Source organism: Ambystoma mexicanum, chromosome 12 (assembly GCF_040938575.1).
Source record: "Ambystoma mexicanum isolate Mex_15411 chromosome 12, UKY_AmexF1_1, whole genome shotgun sequence".
NCBI classification, from domain to species: Eukaryota; Metazoa; Chordata; class Amphibia; order Caudata; family Ambystomatidae; genus Ambystoma; species Ambystoma mexicanum.
The window spans coordinates 461,598,111-461,622,707 of record NC_090936.1 but is presented as its reverse complement, the minus strand read 5'-3'; the positions used below and the strand labels follow the sequence as shown (position 1 = coordinate 461,622,707).

At 43.0% G+C, this 24,597-nt stretch overlaps 1 protein-coding gene across 1 annotated transcript in view; it reads right to left on the bottom strand.

Annotated features, from left to right (window-relative positions):
- Positions 1-13,417: 13,417 nt before the first annotated feature.
- The window catches only part of LRP6 (LDL receptor related protein 6), a 1,542,295-nt gene continuing 1,531,115 nt past the window's right edge, over positions 13,418-24,597 (bottom strand). Inside the window, exon 23 of the mRNA XM_069628714.1 lies at positions 13,418-21,691. Within this exon, the coding sequence (XP_069484815.1) occupies positions 21,400-21,691 (292 nt within the window). The 3' untranslated portion in view covers positions 13,418-21,399. The remainder of the gene's footprint in view (positions 21,692-24,597) is intronic.

Below are 24,597 nucleotides of genomic sequence, written 5' to 3'. Positions count from 1 at the left end.
CCAAACTCTATGACCTCAGCAGCCAAGTTGCTAAGTTTGTCATCTGAGGGGCTGGGTGTGTGACTTTTATTTTTTTCTGTTTTAGCAGGTCTTATTTTGGGTATAGCTTGAAAGGTGGGTTCAGAGATATGTGCATTAGGTGCGAGTACCATAGCGGTCTTGCCCACATTGCTGCAATGAGTATCATTGTTAAGCTCTCCTGGTGCATTTTGTGGATTATCTTGCGTACAAGTGGTGTTTGGGGGGGGGGGGGGGTCATATGCAATTATCACTGACCAACTCATACATAATGTGTTGCCTAGGGAACCTGGACGCAAAGTTTTGTCATTCTTTGTTTTTTCTTATTGCAAATAGATCACTGTCGGATAACTCCATGTCACAAAGATCTGTTTGAGTGTGTTGGTGTTGGGTTCCAACTCCCGTTCTGGTATTAAGACTCTGGTCAGAGCATCTGCTAGGCAGTTGTGGATCCCTGGGACGTGCAGAGCTTGTATGAATATGTAATTGTGTATGCACCAATGCCAAATGTGTTGTGCCCGGATGGATAGCTGTTTTGAATGAGTTCTGCCCGGTTTGTGGATATGAACGATTGTAGAAGTGTTGTCTCTTTTTATAAGAACAGTCTTTCCCCTGCAGAACAGTTTCAAAGAAAAGCAGAGCAATCTTTATAGCTAGGAGTTCTAGCCAGTTTGCGGTACATTTTTTGTTTTGCTGTCCACGTTACCTGGGTAGTGATGCGTAGGCAATGCACCCCATACCCCATCCTGCCAATGATGCATCTGTTATTGTTATTTGTGACTGCAGGGACACGAAGATCTTCCTATGCTCATATTGTTTAGTGACCACCAGAAAATACTTGTGTATACTGTTTGCGAGACTACCACTCGATCGTCCCACCGGCCTGCTTTATGTGACCACCAGCCACTCTTGTATTATTCACATTCTTAGTCGTGCATGGGGTATTATGAATATATACAATGACAACATGCCTAGTAGTCTCAAAACGTTTCTGACTGAGAATGTTTGACCTGGTTTGGAAAGTGGGATGGATGTTTGTAAAGCCTGCACTCTTTACCTTGATGGGTATGCTGTCGCTGTTCAAGTGTTTAGAACTGCCCCAAAAAAACTGTTTTCTCTGCTGGGGATGATACTTGACTTTTTCTCAGTGATTGAGAAGCCTAGGCTATGTAACAATTACAGTACGTTAGGCACTCTTGAGCATCCCTTCCCGTTATAAATCAATAGGGATTACACTAGTATGGACTCGTGGTGTAGATGCACTGCACGCACTGGTGAATACAGGTGCTGAGGCAATAGCAAAAGGGAGTACCTTGAATTGGTAGGCGTTATTTAGCATTTTGATCTAAGGTATTTGTTGTGACTTTGGAACATTAAAATGTGAAATGATGCATCTTTCAAATCTACTGTCGCCATATAGTCTGCCTCCTTTAGTAGTGGTATGACCTTGTAAAATTGTCATTCTGAATTTTTGAGTTTTAACATATTTGTTTGCTGGTCTTAGGTCTAGCACTGGCCTCATATTTTCGTCCGTTTTTGGTACCAGAAAATAAACAAGAGCATATTCCTGTGTTTACCTGATCTGCTGGTGCTACTTCCATCGATCCCTTCTGTAAGAGTTCTTGTGTATTTATTTCAGTAGAACCTCTCGTTATTCTGAAGGTATGTATCTGTTATTAAGTTGTCGATCATGCAGTTTTGTAAATAGCTTGATGCAGTACCCTCTGTTTACTCCACTTAAGACCCACTTGTCTGACGTTATCCCCTCCCATGTGTGGGTGTAAGCTGAAATGTGACCTCCTACTGGGGTCGCATTGGAGGGGATGGCTATTGGTTATTAATTTCTTGGCAGGGGCTGAGCCTCTAGTCTAGAGGCTTGCCCTCTGCCTTGTGTTCTGCACCTGTGGGGTAACGCATGGGTGAGTAACTATCTGTTCCCAGAGTGTGGCTGCTCTGAAATGTAGAGCTACTTTGGTGTGTATTATGTTGGCTTGGTGTGATATACGACATCATTCAAAAGGGCTGCCCACCTCCAAAATGTCCTGTGGGAAAGTGTTCCCTGAGATTTGGATTAGAAGTTAGGGTGTCAATGGGGGGGGCGCTGTTGTGCGCATCAAAGAGGACCGCTTGAAGGGAGAGCTCCGGATTCATGATGGAGGGGAGGGCATAGGAGACCCAGTTGAAAGGGTTCTACAGGTTGAAAATGTTGGTGGCGTTGTTGCACATGACATTCATCTGGTTCAATCCGGTACAAGTGAAATTATATTAAGGCACAGTCATGGCATACACCGGTACAAGGGCTAGCGGAATGAAGTTAAAGCTCCTCACATGGAATGTCCGCGGTTTAAATAACCGGGCTAAGTCTAGAAAGGTGGGGGCTTACGTTACTAGACATCACCCGCAGGTGATTATGTTGCAAGAGACTCATGCACTCCGAAAGGTAAACATGGACTTTCTGAAAAACTGGGGACAACATAGATTTTATACTGACTACTCCACACAGGCGAAGGGTGTTCTCACTCTCATACACCCTTCTGTGGATTTTCGATTCAGTAGGAGTAAGGTGGACACTCATGGGCGTTATGTCATAGTATGGGGTAGTGTTGCGGGGAGGGAAATGATACTGGTGAACACCTATGGACCGAACATTGATGATCCTGAGTTCTATGTAACTGTTGTACAGGAATTGGAGTATACGGGCTCTGAACAGATCCTCTGGGGAGGAGATTTTAACACAATCCTTGATGTCACACTGGATCGGTCCAATACAAAACCTCAACCCCCCTCCAAGGCGGCGGTAATGTTGCTACAAATCCTATCGCAATTGACAATAGAAGGCAGATGGAGAACGCTACACCCTTATAAGAAACAGTACACATTTTATTCTACAGTACATGACACAGAGACCAGAATAGATTATTGGCTGACTTCCACAAGCCTCATGAGCCATATAGATAAATGTGAGATACTTCCCCGCACCCTTTCAGACCACTCCCCTGTTACAATGGAAATGTTATTGAGTAATACAGCTCCCACAGTTAGGCGATGGAGGATGCCACCGGACATCCTTAAGGACCCTGCAGTAGCGGAGGCGTTGCATATAGAAGTTGAACACTTCCTTGAAACCAATACAGGATCAGTAGATGGTCGGCATACTCTTTGGGAGGCTTTCAAAGTTTGGGTGAGAGGGATTTTGCTTTATAAATCCACAGGCATGCTGAAGGCAGTCAGGAGAGAACTTGATGAGGTGGAACAATTACTAGGTAATTTAGAAGCGAAATACACTGATGAACATGACAACGAGACCCTTGCGGAAATTAATAGTGCCCTATTGGAATTTAATAAACTAGCGGCTAGAGAACTGCTTTATATGTCAACCCCTCAGAGCGCGTAGATACGGCGAGGGCAACAGAGCTGGGCGCACCTTGGCCAACCTCCTTAAAGCAGATAGACAGCACTCGATCTCCAGTATATCAATGGGTGACGGCTCAGTGGTCACTAGTGAAGAAGGGATAAATAGGGAATTTACTCGTTTTTACACAGACCTGTACTCCAACCATGATTCCAAATCACCGAGTGACGTGGAAACGTACCTCGACAGCATCTCCCTCCCAACGCTTCCTGTGGAATACAGACTCGCGTTGGAGCAGCCCCTCACCGAAGATGAATTCGCCGAGGCGATCAAGTCACTGGCTAGCGGCAAAGCACCGGGCTCAGATGGGTTGGGGGCGGAACTATAAAAGGAGTTAAGTGAACTATCCCCAGTGCTACTGTCGGTATGGGAGGAGGCAGTTGAAGTAGGTACCCTGCCACCATCAATGAAAGAGGCCATAATAACAGTTTTGTTGAAACCCAGGCGCTCACCCAACGAGTTGTCCTCCTATAGACCCTTGTCCCTAATAAATTGTGATGCTAAAATATTTGCCAAGATCCTGGCCATGAGACTCCTCCCGCACATGCCCACATTGATACACCCAGGTCAGTGCGGCTTTATTCCCACTAGGTCAACGGCTCTCAACCTTAGGAGATTGTTTGGCATCATGGCCCAGATAAAACCAGAGGCTCAGGCGGTGGCTGTATCGCTGGATGCTGAAAAAGCGTTCGATTCAGTATCTTGGTTGTTTTTGTTTAAAGTATTGAAGAAATTTGGTATAGGCCCATATTTTTGGAAATGCGTTAGTCTGTTGTACTCTGACCCCGGAGCTAGGGTACTGACCAATCGCACGTTGTCCGACTGGTTTGGGCTGGGGAGGGGTATGCGACAGGAATGCCCTTTCTCCCCAATATTATTCGCCCTCACTAATGAACCAGTAGCTGCGGCAATTAGGGAACACCAGGGACAGAGAGGTATCACAATGGCCGGCCTGACTCACTCCATATCCCTACATGCCGATGACACATTGTTATATGTCCGCGAGACGGATATACACTTAGGCCCGGCGGTCGAGATCATCCAGGAGTTTGCCGATTATTCTGGCTATAAAACCAATAGATCCAAATCTGAGATTTTTCCCCCTTACCCGTGCCACGAGATGTCCAGCCAAAACATATGGGTTAAAATGGTCCCCACGCAAAATAAGATATCTGGGAATTATAGTGTCCAGTGACGGCGCCACCCTCCACTCTGACAATCATGAACATCTCCTGGGTGGTATATCCACCAAGCTCCGTTTGTGGACGAAACTCCCCATTTCGCTCATTGGACGAGTGGCCATATTAAAGATGGTAATATTACCAAAGTTATTGTATATATTCATAAACGTCCCGCTATGGCCGGGGGCACAGTTCTTTGCGACCCATCGTTCCCTGGCGGTGGAATTTGTGTGGGGAGGGGGCGCAGCCAGAATGAAGTGGGAGAAATGGTTGAACCTTACAATAAAGGGGGCATAGCAGCCCCAGACTTTGAATTGTACTACCTAGTGGCGCAGGCCCAATTTATCAGGTACTGGTATGATGAACAGTGTACCTCCCCCCATGTTATTGAAAGACATGCTGCACGCCCAACCGACATACGCTCCATAATCTTTAGCAAGAAACAAAGACGACTGTCCATTCCACCCGGTTAGCATAACTGTGCATGCATGGTCCAGACTATTCCGTAGGCTGGGTTTGGAGACTCCCTATTACTCGGAAGCCCCCTTCTGGAACTTCCCCGGTATAGCACCATCTTATGACCCGGATGTCCAAAAAAACTGGGATCCAGATGAGGAATTCAAACTGAAAGATATATACCCCAATGGTAAATTCATAACACTAGAGGAATTTAAAGTTGGTATGGGGAGGGATCAACTGAAGGTACTACAATATCACCGGATGCGGATGGCCTTTAAGGCCAGATGGCCCCTGTTCCCAGAAGAACCACCTGTCCACCCGTGCCTCACAACACTGTCCACACAGGAGTGGGTTAGTGTCTCAGGGCTCTACGCAGTAGTACAGGCAAATACGCCCACGACAAATAGTATCAAGGCTTCATGGGAAGCTGACCTGGGAAGCACCATCTCAGACAAGGCATGGGAAAAATACTGTGATCTAACCAAACGGGTGTCCATGAATGCAGGTCTACGCCAGATCCAATTTAAGGTATTAAATAAGTTACACTATACACCTGTGAAGGTGGCTAAGTTCACTCGAGGTGGCCCGGCCAGTTGCCTGAAATGTGGAAGCGCACAGACCGATTCCTTCCATATGTACTGGAGTTGCCCACCCATATACGAGTTCCGAAGAGAAGTTGCGTCCATCCTTGTGGACATCACACAGATCCCGGCAGACCGGACGCCCCGAAAATTTCTATTCAGAGATATTGGGAAGACCTTGGAGATGACTAGGTGTTTATTTAATGTAGTGTGTACAGTAGCAAAAAAATGTATACTGCAACAGTGGAAGAATGCATACACACCACGGGTGAATCATTTCCTTAGGGAACTGGCTCAGGTCAATGAATGTGAAGAACAGTATGTATTATCGCTACCAAGACCATGTAAGCCTAAAGACATCTGGGCCCCGTTCAGAGTCTACTTATGTGAACTAGGTTCGGAAGGCAGTAGCCCGACTAGACCCGAAAACGAACAGGCTGTGTAAGAAAATGTTGGTTGTAATTGTGTTTCGACTTTGTAATAAGAACTATTGTATGCTATGTAATGTCATGTTTAAGCGGCGACGTGTACCACCATAATTAATAAAGTTTCAAAAGAAAAAAAGAAGTTAAGGTGTCATGTTCTTCTCTAGCCTTCTCTAGAGCTTCATCTACAGCTGTCCCGAACAGGCAGTTGTCCACTAATGGTTTTTCCAGGAGCTTGGCCTGTTTTTCGGGTTTGAATCCTGAGCCAAGCATATCTCTTTAATTTTTGCCCCTGTAATAATTCTGTGTCGCAGCAACATAAAGTGAGTTTTTTATAACTGTTTGATGTATTTTTTCCGTTATTATTTGCATCATTGCTGATCTTGTTGGTTCTGCTAATTGATCAGTAAACTGATCCATTTCGTCCCATTGGTTCCTGTCGTACCTTGCCATGAGAGCTGTTGCCTAAGCAATTGTAACTTCATGTGAGGCAGATGTAGCTATTCTTCCAAAAGCACATATCTTTTTGCTTTGTCTGCTGGGAATTCACTTGTTGGTAGTGACCCCGCCCCTCTTCCTAGTTTTTCTTGCTACTCGGGAGTCTTCCTTGTGCTGGCCTCTTATGTTAAGTTATATGGTATTTGTATGGCTTCTACTGCCATTGGTATGGCCTTGTAGTGCTGTGAGGTGGAACGCCCTTTGGAAGACTGTAGTCCGAGGATTGAGCAGTTATGAGTTGGTAAAATGTGTGTGTGCATTTATAGCCGTTACGAATGTAACTAGGTTGGGAGTGGCTAGGTCCCTAACAGCAGCCCGTGAGTATCAGTAGTGGGACGGGTGCTATGAAAGGTATCAAAGTGTCAGATGAGTCATAAGAGACAACCTATGCAACCATCTGGAACAAATTGTGCATGGGACTCAGCTATATGTTGGTGGTGCCACTCAGGCCGAGGGTGATGTATGTTGGTGAGGTCAGACTGTGTCGCAATTGCTTGTGGCTGTTCGGATCGAACCCGCAGAGGGACACAGCTCTAGCGAGTCAGTAGGTGCCGATTTGAATTTCTTCTCAATTCTTGTTAATGGGTCTTGTTTGCACTAGGTTTGTAAGAGGAGGTGTAATTCTCTTGACTATACTTTTTAATAATGGGATAGCCATTATTATCATCTCTAGCGATGACATGGTGTAGTCATTGGGGTACATTTTTATGTTTTCATCCTCTTCAGAGTAGAATTCCTCCTCCGCCACTACCACCTCCTCCTTATCCTGTACCTCTTCTACAGGATGTAGTAGTATCTTTGCAATTTTAGTTGAAAAGTTAAATAGGGATTCTGCCTTCTTTTAGTGGGTAGCTTGTTGCAGAAACCATAAAGTAGTCCATCTTCCCTAGCAAGTTTACAAATCTATCCTCAGACCAAGGGGTTCCCTGTGGGCGACGTGTGTGTGTCGAAGTCCTCTTCCGATATACCTCTGGCACCCTTCTTGGGCACTGCTGAAGATAGACACATCTTTATAAGGGAAGGGCACTCTAATTTCTTATTTCCAGTCTGTGTTGTGTCCATTTCATGTTTTCCTCGACTCCATGTTCTTCAGTGTGTGTTTTTGTCTGGGTTTCAACAAGACAGTTGAAATCTTAGACCCCTTGTGTTTTGTGTGCATAGCTCCCCCACCTCCACCCACAGATGTCGATGGCCTTGTCTTTGACGTCTGAAATGTTTCTGCTGTTTTAGTTTTCGGGATGTCGGACGAGTGCGTGTTTTTGTGTTCATCTGATCTTTTGGGATTCAGGTCTTATGCAGCTTCATGGACGGCAGTGGTTGTCTCCACGGCACGACCCAATGTTCGCCCTACAGAGCTGGTGGCAAGCTACAAGGAATCTATCAACATTTCCTTTATATCCTGCTCTTCAGCTTCGCTTCCAAAGCCAGTGCCCGTTTCCTCCGCCTCAAAGTCTTCCGCAGGGCCGGTCGATTTGCCCAATTTCTTTTCCACCTGCATAGCGTCAGCTGCCCACCTTTTAGTACAACGCTTGTTTAAAGTTTTCGGCTTGAAGCGTCTACAGGCCTTACATCGAAAGTCGGTGTGGTCCCCTACTGTCACAGACGCGGTGCGCGATCTTCTAAGGTAACTTAGAATTACAGCATGGGCAAAATGTAAACAAAGAATTCTCCATTGGGATGGCTAAGAATGTTATATGAAAGGCTACAATGGGGGTAAAAGCCATTCTCCAAGTATATAGTAATTATGCATTTTTCGGAATGATAAGGTCTAAATGGTTTTTCAATGATGCAGACTCAACACACCTAATCACCCACAGTGTGTTCCCCAAAGTTGGGGTCCAGTCTCTCCTTACTTGTCTGCCCAAACGGGGCTACACAGTCACTTGTTGGGCTAAGGAATTCCTTAGCCACATTGCTTTTCATTTGGATGTTGTTCTCTACAGTGATGGCCTGTTGAGGGTGTGGGATGCATGAACAGCATGGAGTGCGATAGGAGCACCGACCACATAGTGGTCTACATTCGGGATGGTCCACACGGTGGTGGGAGCATGGGCGATCATATTTCCCACTGACTATGTCCCGAGCAGGAGCACGTACTAAAATGAAAACTATAAATTATGAACACCAGTAAGTAGTCCCTGAGGGGACGAGCCATATGATATGCTTGGCTGACTGCATCTATTTACATTACAGCCCAGCAACTAAGCCCAGACGAGGTGGAGATAGAATACTGTGGGTTACACATTTGTTACCCTTGACCCTGGAAGGTGACGTGCCCCAAGGTGGGCTGGGTCGTGAGAAGCAATATAGACCCATATAGCCGAAACTATAGTTCGCAACTGTTGGATGGACTAATTTCGTTTTTTTAAAAAAATCCTTTAAAGAAGACGAATTGTTGAAACAAATGTTTTTGTACTGTAACAATGATAATTACGCAGATATCACAAACTGTAGTGTCTGCACATTCGAGAAAGTAGTGGCACACAAGTTTAATTATATTGGTGCTGGGTTATAACTTGCAGCATCACCAGTGTGTTGATTATGCCCAATTGTTGATGGTTTGATCTATTGGGTTTTATTTGTATTAGATGAGTTTAGGATATGTGCCATATGTGGTGAGATTGTGTATGTATGCTTTGGCCATTCAGTTGTGTGTTATGTCAGACACGGTTTATCTACAGAGGAACAGCTCTCTGTCTAATACATTTGCATTGTAATATTATTATGTCTAAATAAACAAATAGATTGTGTTGATGGTCTCTTGACCACAGCCGGTGCTCAAATGCATAATGGTTATTAACCCTTGGCGTTGAAAAAATTAATTTGTGTTCACGAGCAGGGATGCCATTTCACCAAAATGCCAGGGGTAGTGGAAGGGACATCACATGACCCTTGATGCCTGATGACATCACAGGAAGCAATGCCATTTGACCCAACCCCAAAGTGACATCACGGGAAGCGAAGGAACATGACCTTTGGCCCATTGATAAAACAGGAAGGGGCATCACATAGCATTGTTCCTACGTACACAACAAAATATATGGTTACGATATCGCTATAATGTGATATACAATTCAGACAAGAATGGAACACCATATGTATTGTTAGTATCAGTGTGTATAGGCCCATATTACCAAATTACTGTGAATGCAAGAAGTCATCCAAGGCCAACTGATATTTATGTGTTATTATTACGCTTAAGCGCTTTATATAGAACAAGTTTACAAACAATATCATCCAACCAGTGTTGGTACTCATTTATCGACCTCAGAAGGATGAAAGGCTGAGTTGAGGTGTTTAAGAACAGACTAAATCAGTGAAAAACCCCCTGAAGTGTGCCTGAAATAAACCTTTAAGGAGTCCAGCAATTATTGTATAGAATTTCAGAAAGACAAATTATTTGTTATTCCTATTCATTCATATTTAGGGTCACTACTCAATGTGCTACACTAGTGAAACTCTGTTTTTTTAAGAGGCCTGAACAAGAAAGCCAGTCACTCCAGAAACAAAGAGCAACATGGCACTGGCCACAGCCAGCCCGGGAGCTTATATTTAAAAACATTTTAAAACTTTTTTTAAAAAAATGTAGGGTTAGCAAGGGACACCTCAGGGGTCACAGTTGCGACCCCTGACGAGGCCTAAATGACATCCCTGTTCAGGACTCTTTGTTTTGTGTTAACCGAGGAGGGGATGGCATTGGTGGCACCAGTGGCGCTGGAAGACTGAGGTCCTGGCAGGACTTTGGCAGCAGAGGGAACAGGCTGCAGTACTGGAACCCCCGGTGGGACTGAAGAAGGGCCCAGGGGAGGAGGCCTTGGAGGCACGACCTGCAGGACTACTTTATTGATGAGGTCCTTGAGGAGCCCCAACATCGGAGGGGAGCGCATGAGGAGGAAGCACTCAAAAAAAGCGATCCTCACAGGATGCAGGGTCACAACAGGGCGGATGCCCCTCTGTGATGCTGGGAATCCTGCCCTGGTCGAAGCGCAGAGGAATCTGGGAGGGATAGCCAAATGGTTGGGAGGCAGATGTACCCCTGGGGAGACCACCCCTGGAGCCTGACTCTGCTCCCTGAAGGCAGAGTACTGGATCTGCCTTGTGCTGCGAAATCTGAAGGTGGTGGGCCTGCTTGAGACCTGGAATCTGAATCTAAGATGGTCGCCAGCCGTGCAGGCTCTGCCATGTGCTCGTCTGCCATCTTGGCGCCTTTTCCATGCCCTGCGTGGGAGGGCGCGAAGGTCAGAACCCTGTGCCAGGTCCGAAATAGTCAAGGACTGTTTGCGCCCCGAACCAGACACAGAAGCATCCACCGCAGAGGCGGCTCCAGTAGGCCTCGGGCCGATAGTCGGACCATCACCTTGTGACATGTATTTGGAGATGACTCCAGTAGGCTGTGAGCACTCAGGTGGGGTTCTGGTAGTTGTAAGGGGATGCCGCCTGGAACCGGAGAAACCCCTGGGCTTGGGAGCCGGTAGCCTTAACAGCCTAGGGTTTGCTGCTTGTACCCGAGTCCAAGGTACCCTTTCCCAGCTAGTGGACCCAGGAAGGAGTCTCTGTGCTGGGGGGGCTTTGGTGAACCAAGGACCTACCTTCTCCTTATTTTTTGCAGCCAAAGGTTCTGATACCGTTCCCATGTTGGGGGACGCCCACAAGGATGAAGGAAAGATGATAGGACATAAGAGTATGTCTCCTCCAATGTCATTGTATTAAGTCGATCCTCCACTACTTGAACATGTAAGTCAGCTCGGGGAGAACCTCTATGCAAATAGAGGGACTGCAAATTATCGATTCATTGCTGTTCAGAGATATGAATCTTGTGGGCTAAATGTTGGTTGAGATCCAACTCAATTGAATTCTTAGTCACTATATTCCAAAAATCTCTACCATCTTATTTGCCAGCCGCCTCGCACAATTTGGCCCACCTCTCATCTGTTATCTCCATCCCTCTTTTCCAGAGTTCCCTTTTGCAGTCCATCCGTCTTTTCCTGATAACTGCAGTATCAGGACAACAGTTCAAAACTGCCAATAGCAATTTCCTTTTGTGTTTGCAGAGTTGATAACCGGGTTTTACTCCTTTTCCTATGTTTAATCTTGCCTGAGAAGGTCTAAAAAAGGTTTGCCAACTCCTTATTAGCTGGGACAAAGCCTCCACTACCCTGTCTAGTTCAGGCTACATATTTAAAGTGGTCATGATCTTGTTTTTGGCAGCAATAAATACTTTATTCTGTAAACTGGTTTCCATCACACTTGTCCAACAAATCCATTTTGTTCCTTTTTTCGCTTTATCAGGAGTAATACCTGTGCCTGATTTGGGCCTGTGCTCCACATGTACATTCATTGTATCTAGTCACACAATCTGATAAATATTAATGAGTCAAGACATCACCATTTAGATTCCAATTGAAATAAACTACGGTTTAAATGACTATATTGGCTAATATGGCTAAACGTATATGCTGGACATAAGATAGCATAGCTAGTAAATGTTGTGATCACCTTGGCATAATATGCAATTTCAAGTACGAAAGTTAAAACTGTGTGCTTAGTCACTTGCTTGATCTTTTTGAAACAGTTGTTAATCTCACTATGGTACCAAGAAGTAAGTTACCAATACTGCTCAGGAGATAGTGTGTGCAATAGTGGAAAAAAGGCATGGTCTGCTTGTGCGATTGTGAAGGGAAGGCTCCAGTGAAGGTATGCCATCCAGGACACCAGGAACAGCAGAGATTTAGAGGTACAGGAGTTGTGTGTGAGGGTCCCTTGATTGCAAATGACTGGCAGAGGAATGGAAAAGCTTCCGGGATCGTTGTGGGGAGCTTCAGTAGCTGCGCAAGAGGGGAGACGTGCAGGCAGTTGAAGCCTCTCAAAACATAGCTGTTTCAACAACACATGACCAAGGTCTATATCCAATCCATGCATATACGAAGCACAGACCTCAGAGTACTGCACTACTGTTAAAAGATGCCAGACCAAATGCTGGCCACCCACACTCAGAACAGCGTTCTGCTGTTCCTGAGCTACGCCCGTGCTTTAAACAAAAAAGTGAATTGTGATGCTAAACGATGCTGTGCACCCAACTGTACATGGGGACCAGAGCTTTTGTCCCATTGCTCTCAACATGGTAGATTCCTTCATAGGTATAGGGACACATCTGAAAGCTGCATAAATCTCCCTGATGTACTAAATCATATTTAATTACCCCAGGAAGAAGATTTGCTTCAAATACCTGAAGAAGCCTAATCATCAGGATAAAAGTAATGAAAATGGCCATCATATAAAATAGATTTGTAAATACAAAATTTGATTTATCCAAGGGAGGCAGAGCAAATGAATTATTCTTGGCAGAGAAAGCAAGATTGCCTTAGTCCAACTGGACGTGATGCAATCACAGAAAGGGGCAAAGCCATGCAATCAAGCATGTGAGCTTAGCTGTGGGTTACTAGAGCACTGCCTTCGGTAACATTAAATAGGAAAATGTTCTATATATAGGACTGAAAAGAGTGGAAGACCATAAGTTGGCTTTTGATCCATTCCTCATTTATAGTTAATCCAGCGATGATAGAGAATAGCCTAGAACCGAAATGGCAGGGCACGGATGTGCCCCAGTTAACTTCCTAGCTGGGATAGGATTACAGATGCCCTCCAGTTAACGCCCACTTGATCTATTCCACATGCAACCAATAGACAGTTGGATAACAGTATGAATTTACAACAGATTACATGATGAAAAAAATTCTGTGATTGAGATCAGAAATTTGGCAGAGAATAAGAATGCATCTTCAAATACTCAGGAGTATGCAATATTGCAAGGACATAGTGAACTGAATAGAAATGAATAATGAATGGTTTTAAAATTGGTTTTATTATAAAAATCAACATTTGTTACAGTTCCAATTACAGTATTAATGGACATGTTTTTGTACAAGGAGATTTATACAAAGCTTACAAATAAAACATTTATTTTACACAAAACACTATAGCACTAGGGGCAAGTGGCTACGGCTGACCAAATGTTGGCCATTTGATAGAAACATCCTTACAAAGTAACGTGGTACATTGGCGGATGTAAACAAGACAATACAGTTGTTTGTTCAGACAATGACAATAGTGATTAAAGCTTTAAATATAAATGTAAAAACAAAAGTTCTAAAACAGCAGCAGATCCTTCACTTACAAATGAGGCAGGAGGAGCTCTGGCAGCTCCTAGGCCTTCCTCGTACATGGCCAAGCATAGTTTTGAACATACTTTCGAAGTCATTCATTAGTGCACTTTGTACATCCTCTGCGAAACAATGCAGTGCACAGTAAATCTATAATACATCTGTAAACTGCTTGGATATAGACACACAGTGGTACCGATTACCTATGGCAGGCTGATCAAAGTTGCGGTGTACGCAAGTGGTAGGAATACAAATGTCTTTAGGAAGGGAGACAAGTATACAGTGTGTAAATGTACTTCTAGAACCACTGCATATCTTCCTCCAACGCTTATGCCGCTAAAGCGGACCAAAACTGTTTCAACACTAGTGAACTACAGAATGCTGATATAGCAGATGTTGGTGTGTTGCAATACCACTGGTTTTCAATCTGATGCACTAAGATCAATCAGAGAAGTAGACAGAGTTGCATTTGTGATCTTGAACTTTCAAAATGTCCCAATGGGATTTTCAATAGATGCTAATTTATCAAACTTATTGGAAATTAACCAAAATATTACAAAGATGGAATAAAAGATTTTAATATCTCATTCTATTCAAAGGGAACCTGTACTTGTCTGTTACTCAAATAGAAATTGGCGTTGTGGTGCCGTTTTCAACATGCCTACTTAGAAAATGCTGCTGTTATTGCACATGCTGTGTTAAAGATTACTACACCCACCAACAACCCCTTTAAAAGGGAAAAATATGAACTGTAAAAAAATATGGTCCTTCATATAACCCACTTCTCAAGAATCCTAGTACAAAAAGACCACCAGCCAGAATAAGAAACAAAACAACATTGCCCCTCCTCCACACATGTACAGCTGTCTTATGATTTGGTATTCTCAACAGCAAGAGCACACATTTGCTTCCATCATGGATTAGACCGTGTTAATGGATAAGGGAGTGTTCAAGAACTGACATGATCAAGTCAGGGCAAAACTGTTTACTCAAATTTAACTTCCCAGTTTTACACTGTGAATGAAGAGGTTAAGAAAGCCATTGCTGATAACCTGATCACCTGCGAAATAAAGCATTACTCTAGAATTAATTTGACTTCCTAGATGGGCACCACATGGAAAAGATGGAGTTTCTTCTAGTGTCATACAAGGATATGCCGAGGACCTTTTTGGGCAATGATGGCGTTCAACTAACTTGTTAGGGTAAAGTCGGAACCTGATAAACATTCTTGTGTCCACATTCAATACCCACTGCACACAGTGTAAGATCCAGTCACAAAATACCATGGTCTGTGGAAAGGGGAAGATGGAAATGGGTTCTCAATTGCTTTTCCACTAAATGTACTGACCCGACAGTCTCGATTGATCCAAAAAGGCGTTTCCCTAAATAATTGAGAGAAAAGTGGCTTGCATCTCCAATATATTGACAAAGCCCAAAAATAAATTTCCCATTCAGTGCAAAGACTGTTCCCATGTCACCCATATTCTGATGGATCATTTGTGATTGAGGGCAGGATGGACCAATTTCTGAGAATGGGAGAAAGATGTGTTTGTTGGATTAAATACATTTGAGGACCATATACGTTTTTAAAAAAAGGCTAGTAGGTAAACTTTAAAGGGGGAGTGCTAGGCACATTTGAATTCTAATCAGCGGCTAACACTTTTCTAGACCTGAAGTGAACCTGCCTGAGGTCGCTATGCTGTACAAAGCAAGCGAATGAGCTGGAGTACTTGGGGTTCCTGTTCGATAACGAATGACTAAATGTGGCTAAATATTCTGCCAATTGCCTTCCAAAACAAAATGTAAAAATCTATGCCATTCTGAGCCTGTTTTTTGCAGTAAGTCGAAACAGACAGGAACACATACTTGGAGGAAATAATTGATTGCGGAATGTCAAGAACATAACCTGACTAACGTTTTCTGTAATGTGTGCATGATAGAAACACATATGTGTTAAATAAGCCAGTGCCTGAAGGCAATCTTTTATTTTGAAACAAATCTGGATGCATCCAAATACAGATCCAATTGCATTTGAAGCAAGGTACTCCTCCAGAGAGGCAACAGGGATTTTCAATGTGCGTAAAATCAGACAAAAAGGCAGACATGTGTCAAGGTTTCACTGATTGAGGCACTGAAAGATACTGGAGGGGAGAAGCCACTCCCCACCCCTCTGCTCCATGGCTGATGCAGGACATTATCTTAAGAGCCAATCTAGAAGGATGATTCCAAAGAGACAGTATCAAACAAAGGGGTAGACTGTGGCTACAACTACAGATACTCTCATTAGGGTGCCAAAACTATTCCGGCAACAGTGAGCTCAGTATCAAACAAGCTACAAGAATCATACCCATACTCCAAGGTTGAGTGAACTCCAATTTTAACTCTCTCTTATACTTGGTGCTTGGAATAAGAACAATGCATTTTGCAGGATTTGAAATAATATTAATAGATCTCAGATCTGTGTGATAATGAAAACTTGATAGTGTGATGGAACAAGTCATCCAATACACAATATCAGTCATTCACTGCTTCCGCTGCCAGGCAGAAATGAGTACTAGTCCACATGTAAGCCATCGCCCCCCCGGCAAAGCAAGTTGCAGCATGGCAAAGAACCATGCAGTGGGGAGAGGTGCAGGGAGGGTGTGTGTACAGGAGGCAGGCAGGGAGTCAGCGGGTGGGGCATGTACAATGCATTATGGGGGGGCATGGCACCAAAGCAACGACAATGAGGAGCAGCAGAGAAGGAAGCAGAGCCACACTGTATGAATGAGGCAAGGGATGAGGTGACCATTGCGCTGGGACAAGAGGGTAAAGGGTGAGGGGAATTCCCCATATGTAGTAGCTGGAGGAAGGGGGCAGATCCCTTGACCAAGAGGCAGGTTGAGTGAGACTGCGCAGCGAGCAAAGTGTTGCGATGCATTTACTGCATGGGACAACCCGCAAGCAATTTGCACACAGAGGGCAGCAAGAGCCGATGAAGACTTACTTAAAAATTAAGGCAGGCCTACTAAGAGAACTCCCTCACAAACCCTGCACTACACTCAACGCCTTGGCACAGTAGCATATCTAAAGATCCATTAAACAAGAAGTTAAATCTCACTTTAAAATACAACACTGAAAAAAGCAGTGCTGCATGTCACAGGACGCACCTGTCCGCTGAAAGAATGGATGGGCGAGGCACTAAGATGTGCCAAAGGTGGTACAGCATAGTGGTACCTTATTTTCAAACTAACAGGCTTCTCTGTTATAATCCTGCAGACAGAACCAGTGAGGGATGAATTCAGAGGTGTTAGGCATTAAGGAGTTGAAGTGGTGTACAAAATATATTTGAAATATCAGTTTAGCGGATATAAACTAGAAACCTAAATGAGTAATTTATTGGTCTCTGAATGACTGCAATTTCACACATTACTGCTCGAGTTCTTTTAGAAACAAATGTCAACCCTATTTTTTAACTGGGAATTAGATTTCTGAACACTAAGAAGCAACACTTCAGATATTTTGTGTACTGTGTCAATCCACTAGAGTTACACTATTTGACAAAACTGATAGAATACATACTTAAAACAATGACTCCATACAATTACATTTTCCTCTGCTGCAGTGTTATTTTTAAATAGTGTTTGACAACAGGGTTTTCAGCTAATCAAAGCATGCCTTCCAAGAGGCCAAAGAGACTTAAAGTAGCAAAACGAAGGGATACAAGCAAATTCATGAAACAATAGCATGTCAATAAAGACACCCTTCCAAAAAATTAGTAAGTTAACAAACGCAAAGAAAAGCCTAAGGGAAGACACCAACAATAACTCGAGCATCCATTTGGAAAATATAATTGTATATCATCCAATCTTAAAATCACCAACTTGGAAATAAACTAGAAAAGTATCTGTGGGGATATTATTTTGGTATGGTAATAATTTGCATGTTACTGAATCATCATCAGACGTGCAAAAGTTAGTTAGCAGGCATTCCAAAGACACAACTGAATAGGTTGCAGGGAGCCTAGAATACTGCAGTCCAACTAATCTCAGACTAATCTCTAAAGTACCTAAATAAAATGCTATTTTAGAAGACTACATAATCTTGCTCCCACATACATCGCAGTGAAATTGAATTAGTATCAACCAAGTCGACTACTGCGGTCGTCAGACAAAATGTTGCTGGTAATTCCCCTCTCTCGTCGTGTCTCTAGGAGAGACTGCACTTCCCAGCGTATGGCTCTAGATCATGGAACTCTTCGCCTCGACAGCTGAAGGATATGATGAATTTAATACAATTCTGTAAATCACTAAAAACGTAACTGTTCAAATAAACCATAGGGACACCTTATTCTTCTTGATCATATTCAGGTAATGTTTTTTTGTCGAAACCTGGAGTCTTCCCTTGGTCACCTGCGCCCAGATGCAGTTGAATCTGCTAGATCTGGGAAATATAAATACTTAAAAATTCTAACAGTAATATCTAGTGTAACCATTAAAGTAACATCAAGACTCATTTTCTGTAATTTAAAAATCAGAAAGTGCTCATTTTGCAACAACCGTTTTAACCAGCAGCCCCCCTTTAATCAAGGTCAAAGAGCGCAAGATAGAAAACAACATGCCTTAATTCCAATAGTCCCATGAAGAATGGGAAGTATTTTTTCCATCTAAATTTCATGAACTATAGAAACGTCCCCTGAAAATGCAGCTTCAACATTACTTGCATGACCTTTCAGGCAGACAAATTCAGCTTAAGCATACTGCCTGAAATCGGTGACAAAATATCCTTCCACCTGCAAAGTTTACAAGTACTCAAATGTCCATTTCCAATTCAGACAAATTTAGGAAAATAAAAAAACACTACTTAGACAACCATCATCTCATACTATAAGTTTTAACAGATGAAAAAACAATGACCAAAGCAGTGAATTTGATATGCATTAAGGGTTGGCTTGCTTGTCAGCAGTTGGTGTCAAGTTGGTGGGTTTGAGCACAGACGGACTCCTTAAAGGGGCACTTCCATTTTCTGTACACATAAAAGTAATCACTTGCTGTTCCTTCAAGAACAACGTTTCTTCACCCCAAAAAAGTTTTTGCAGTGTTTGGGAGTGATGGTACCATAAATCTTTCTGATGCCCCATACTTTGCACCAAAAGAAGCACATAGTTCAGCTCTGAAGTGCAGTGAAACAGTTCCAAATTCAAGAATGTGCTTCCTCTAATAGTGCCTAATATTAATACTTTGTAACCAGACTCTGCAGCCACAATCTTGTGTTTTGTAAAAACAGTTGACTAGATTCACAGTAAAACTTGTCCCTATGAATGCAAATTAGATGGTTCACTTTTGGGATGAAATAAGTTAACTATACAAGCCTGTTGCTGTTCTCGAAGGTTCAACTGGCGATTACTTCAATGTTTAAAAAAAAAAACAACGCAATGGATTGGCGTATTAAGTTGCCTTGCCGAACGTCTGAGTCATCAACATGAGTTACAAGAGATCTCCCAGAAACAACTAAATTAGGCGACTCAGTCCCATTCTCTTCATTAGAATCAAAAACAAACATCGAAATTAAAGACCTCGTTTCCTACTGCCGACCAATTAGAAATGTTTAAAAAAAACACTGATTTGCCAGAAAAGGGATGAACATTTTTTCTCCAGAAATTTCTTTCGATATACCCAAAACCAAATTCCTATAAGCAGGTCTTCTGGCCTGCTCCTTTAAAACCACATATCTCAAAATACAAACATAATACAGGCGTACAAGATATTGATCAAATACAATTTGGAGGAGTTCGGCAACTCAAAGAATGAAAATGTAAGGGTTTTTGAAGAAATTGAAACAGACTAGATATTTTGAATTATCATTTGTCAGAATGGTGGAGGGTTTTGTGGGGTGAATGAAAAGGGAGCCTGGATTCAATCAATTGTTCTAACAACCATTAGGTTTTTCTTGGTGGGATTCTGGGGTTATATAAAATTATTCTTATAATGTGATAATAAAGTATATACTGAACATAGCGCAAACATACATAGTTCATTTAGTGTTCATACATGGTTAAATTTAAAATTCATAAATATTTTATCTACAATACATGTAGTTACAAACACATAATACACTTTAAAGAGCATATTTCCTCTTGTAAAAGTGGGCACCGAAGCCATTTTTAGCCACAGTTTTAGGATTGGAGTATTTGATACACAGCTATGTCTGACCCTCAAAACTTGCAAGAAGACATTAAACAATGTAATCATTGATCTCAATTACAGTGTTCATCAGCACAGTCAGATTGTTCCAGTTGTTCAGGCCCATAAAAACAATCATTCTAATCCTCAAACCTGTTCTAAACCAAACCACAAGAAAAAACTTCCACTCTGGGGAAAGGTGTTGCCATTAGCATGGTCACTGGTCATGACAATTTTCAGCGCAACACACCACATCCCTGGTTTGCTACATTATTAACTAAAACAAGCACAGAAGCTAATTAAAAAAAGAAAGACTTAAAGTCTCCGTACACCACTGTAGGTGGTTTACATGCGGGATCCAATCGTTCAAAATTATGATGAAGGTTTTGAGGTCTTGAAATCACAAACAGTGAAAGGCAAACTTGATTATTTGGCACTCAAGTGAGGACTGCAGAGCTAAAAAAAATAGTCCACTGCAAAAAAAACGAGTCCTTGCCTGGTAGGTATTGCGTACCATTTCTGTAAGAATGAAGAGGACAAAGCCCTTCTGTTTAATATGTCTGACCAAAACTAGGCTAAAAGAAATTAGCTTGCAGATGTTCTTTAATTTTGACAGCATCAGTGTTTGTTCCTTTTTGGTATCATTAAACTCCACACCGGACTGTGCTGCACAGTGAAGTGTGCTCCCGTCCCTTCTGTTTCGCGTGCAGTTGATCATGTTGCTGGACTAAGGCACCTTTTGCATCTCAATTTGCAAAAATAAACACTTTGTACAAATTGCTATCTTTTTATACAAAAAATGTGTATGGCACAAGCAGCAGGTGCTGTTATGAAAATATATAAATAACCCTTTTTCTTCTGTACAAATAAATCAAGAGAATTGAGTACTCCCTGACCCGCCCCCCCACCCCCTCGGATTGACGCTCAACTTGCATACATTTCAAACTAAGCGCTATGCTTTCTAAACCCTAACGCTAATGAGTTGGAACCAAATCTTAAAAGTGTATAAAACTGCACAACAATGCTCCAAAAGACAAACCCATTGCCCAGTCAATGACAACATAGTATATTAGGAAACTTGTGCCGTTATCAGCTGTACAAAGACAGTTCCTCCACTGTGGTTTAGCATAACAGTACAAATGTTAAGATTGTCCCAAAAATGCCCAAGAGAGAAACCTCTTCCATGCATACACCACCCCCTCGAGGGAAAAGTACACAGAAAACATCAGTCCAAAGGGCATTATTTCAATGAGCGATTGTGTTTTTTAAGACTCGCTGACCAGAACAGACTTTCTAGCATAGAATGCCCTTTTACAGTGAGTCTGTGAGCAATGAGATTGTACAACTGCATGGGGTAAAGAAAACAAGCGCATCAAAGAACAGCATGCAGTTCTGAAAACTATACATGGCACTTTCAGCTCAGACACCGCCCAAATCCTCTCCCACCCACTATAAACAATTTATATTTACAGGTGTGTGCAGAAGAAGGCTGAGAGAAGGGGGCTCATGAAGAGTCTGTACATGGTGAGGGTGGAGGAGGGTACAAGTGGTGAGCGTAGCTGCGCTCAGTATAGGGGGATGGAGGGCAGCTTTCATAGTTCTCTTCAGCAGAAAGATACTGGCTCCGTGGAGTAGGTGGCGGTGGCACTGGCTCAGAGTCATAGTTCAGGTCACTAGTATAGCCTTTGGTCCCTGGCATTGTGACCCGGCGGCTTGGGGTGTAGTCACTGTCACAAACATCAGTGCTGCATGGCGTTGTAGGAGGGGCAAAATGTCTGTAGCTGTATAGTCTGTAGCTGTAATAAAATTAAAATTAAATTAGTAGTTTTATCCAACAGTTGCAAATGCAACAAGAACCAATTCCTTTAATGAACGTTGCAATTCAACAAGTGAACATTAAAATGTTATCAATCCAAAATACAAGGGCATGGAATTCAGTAGGCGCTTGAATTAATGATGTCTTAAAGAGGCCACACAAGCTTTGCAGGGATACTAAGGCAAATGTGTAGTGATGATAAACTGCGACTGTAGAACATTGTAGGTTGGCTTCACTAGCAGTGGGATTAAGGCAAATGTGCAGGGATATTAAACTGCAACAGAAGCACATTGTAAATTTGAATTTATTCGGGCAGCAGTCTTGGATTACACTAGATTAAAATCAGAGGGTGATACCGGTCAATAATGTGGCACAAGAGTCCCACTACTAGTTTAGGATCCAAAGACGATTAAAAGTAACAAATACTTCCAAGTTAGCTCCATGCAGGGTTTCACAAAACTGGATAATATGTCTAACTTGCCTTAACAAGGTAAAGGTAAGAGAAAAGTCTTGGCAAAGTCAGAAATGTAAAATAGGTGGAGTTGGGAGGTGGAGTTGGGCCTTAAAAAACTTGATTCAAAGTGATCAGTATTATTAATGCGTATTCAACCTTTAAATTTAACAGCAAAGTCAAAACACACTGGGTACCATCCCCCCAGCCACCCCCCACAACCCCCGAGATGCTGATATTTAATCACAGATGGGAATAACAAGAATGTAAGTCAACAAATATGAGAACATAGGAGAGCAATCCCCTAATTCCTAGCACCCTTTCCTAAAGAGGACAGAACAATTAACTTAGCTGTAACTCTTGTTCTCCAGCATGAGTTTTGCATGGATTCACATGCTCATGAATATACCCCGTTGTTGGTCTGGGGATCCTCGTTGAAAATTAAAGCAGTTTAGTTTTAAGCTAAAATAACTGCTTGTCTCCTCTATAGCTTATAAGAGTCCTTTGGGTCATACTGCCCCCCCAGCCAATGACCCTCCCCCTCCTAAGCCCCACCTCTGGGGGCCATCTTCAGATTTGTTCACGCATGTCACGCACATAAAGTGGCAGTAAGAACCAAGAAGAGCCAGAGAGGGAAAGGCGGGAGGGTTTGCATGTCAATCCATGCAAGATCCATGCTGGAGAACAAGAGTTCCAGGTAAGTAACATGTTCCTTCTCCAGCACGAGGTTTTGCATGGACTCACATGCGCATGACAGTACATGTACACAACCACAGGAGGTGGGAAGGCTCAATGGAAGCAATACACTTACCCCTGGAACCGAATCACCTCAAACAGGGTGCGCAGCACTGCTTGGACGATTTAGGACTCCTCCCTGAAATCCCTAGTCGACACAGTAACATATTGTGAAGGTGTGGGTAGACCTCCACGTAGTAGCCCTGCAGATGTCAAGCAGGACATCAGAGAGAAATGCTTTCATTGCTGCAATGGCTCTGGTGGAATGGGCTCTCAGCTGGCCTGGAAGCAGTCTGTTGGCCAGACAATGGCAATACACGATACAGCCGGAGAGCCACCTGGAGATGTAAGCCTTAGACAGGGCCTTCCCATGCAAGACAGGTCCAAAATTGACAAAGAGCTGAGACTTCTTTCTAAAGTCTTTTGTGCGTGCAACATAGGATGTCTTTTGGAGGGCATTTTGCCCTCCGTGTTAACCTGTATGAAGCCTGCGCTTACAACGGCCCTCCCTGGCTCAAATGACATTCGTCAAATCATCTATACCCAGAATTGTGGACCCCAAAGGGAAGAGAGGAGATTAACACCCATAGAGGCGTAAAGCAAGGGTGCCCACTGCCCCCGCATTGTACAATTTAAAATTCTCCTTGAAACCAGCTCTTAATTTTTACACAGCAAAAGCAGTGCTTGCTATTTCCTATGGGGCAGAGGCGATGCCTATGATACCCGAGAGAATCTGGATAAAACTGGAAGGCCTATTTTGGAGGAAACTTTTGATGCTCCCACAATCAACACCAATGGCGTCGATTCGTAGAGAAATCAATGTCCTTTCACTAAAGGGAAGAGTCAATCAAAATACTCTGATGCTGCACCGGAAAATCAGACTATCCTCTGAGATCTTTGGGTATTAAACAAAGAGCTAAACAAAGGCTCAAATACCATCTTTTCCACTTAGGAGCAAAGAAACACGGAAACACTTGCCGAAATAGGAAGCTCATGGGAAGAATTGGAATGTAATCGAAACAAAACTGCCAAAAAAGTTAAGGAAATGGACTGGATCAAAACACTAGAAGACGCCGCGAAATACAAATCGGCCTTGGACCTACTGGTTAACCATCAAAAACAAAACAAGCCTATGAGCTACTTGCTAAAAGGTCCTACCAAGCAAATTAGAAACATATACCTAAGGGCTAGGCTGAACCTCTTACACACCAAAGAAATTCTATTCATCAGAGGTTCTGCCTCCAACAACCTTTGCAGATTCTGTAACAAAACAGATACAGTGGAAACCCTGAGGCATCTTTTGCTGTCATGTCCTGAACTGGCCTCAAAAAGAATGACCCATATGGGACACCTATTCAAAAACAGATGGTGTACGGAAGAAGATTACTGGTCGAACATTCTGATGTCGGGTGAAAACACCAAAACAGTAATTGCGGTCGGACAGTTCTTCCAGAACATAAACTTGACGAGAGAAGAAACAACCTGACAACAACCTGGAAAGCAAACCACAGCAATGACAATAAAGGATCAAATGAAGAAACATTTGTTTAGGATCAAATGAAGAAACACTTTCTTTTGCTCACACCCTTTTGTAAAAACTGTGATAAACAAAAAAAAAAGGGGAAGAGTTTTGCCCTACACTCAAATATCATTTTAGCAAACGTGGCTAAGCCCAGCAAAGAGGAGTCAAGGGAGTCCCT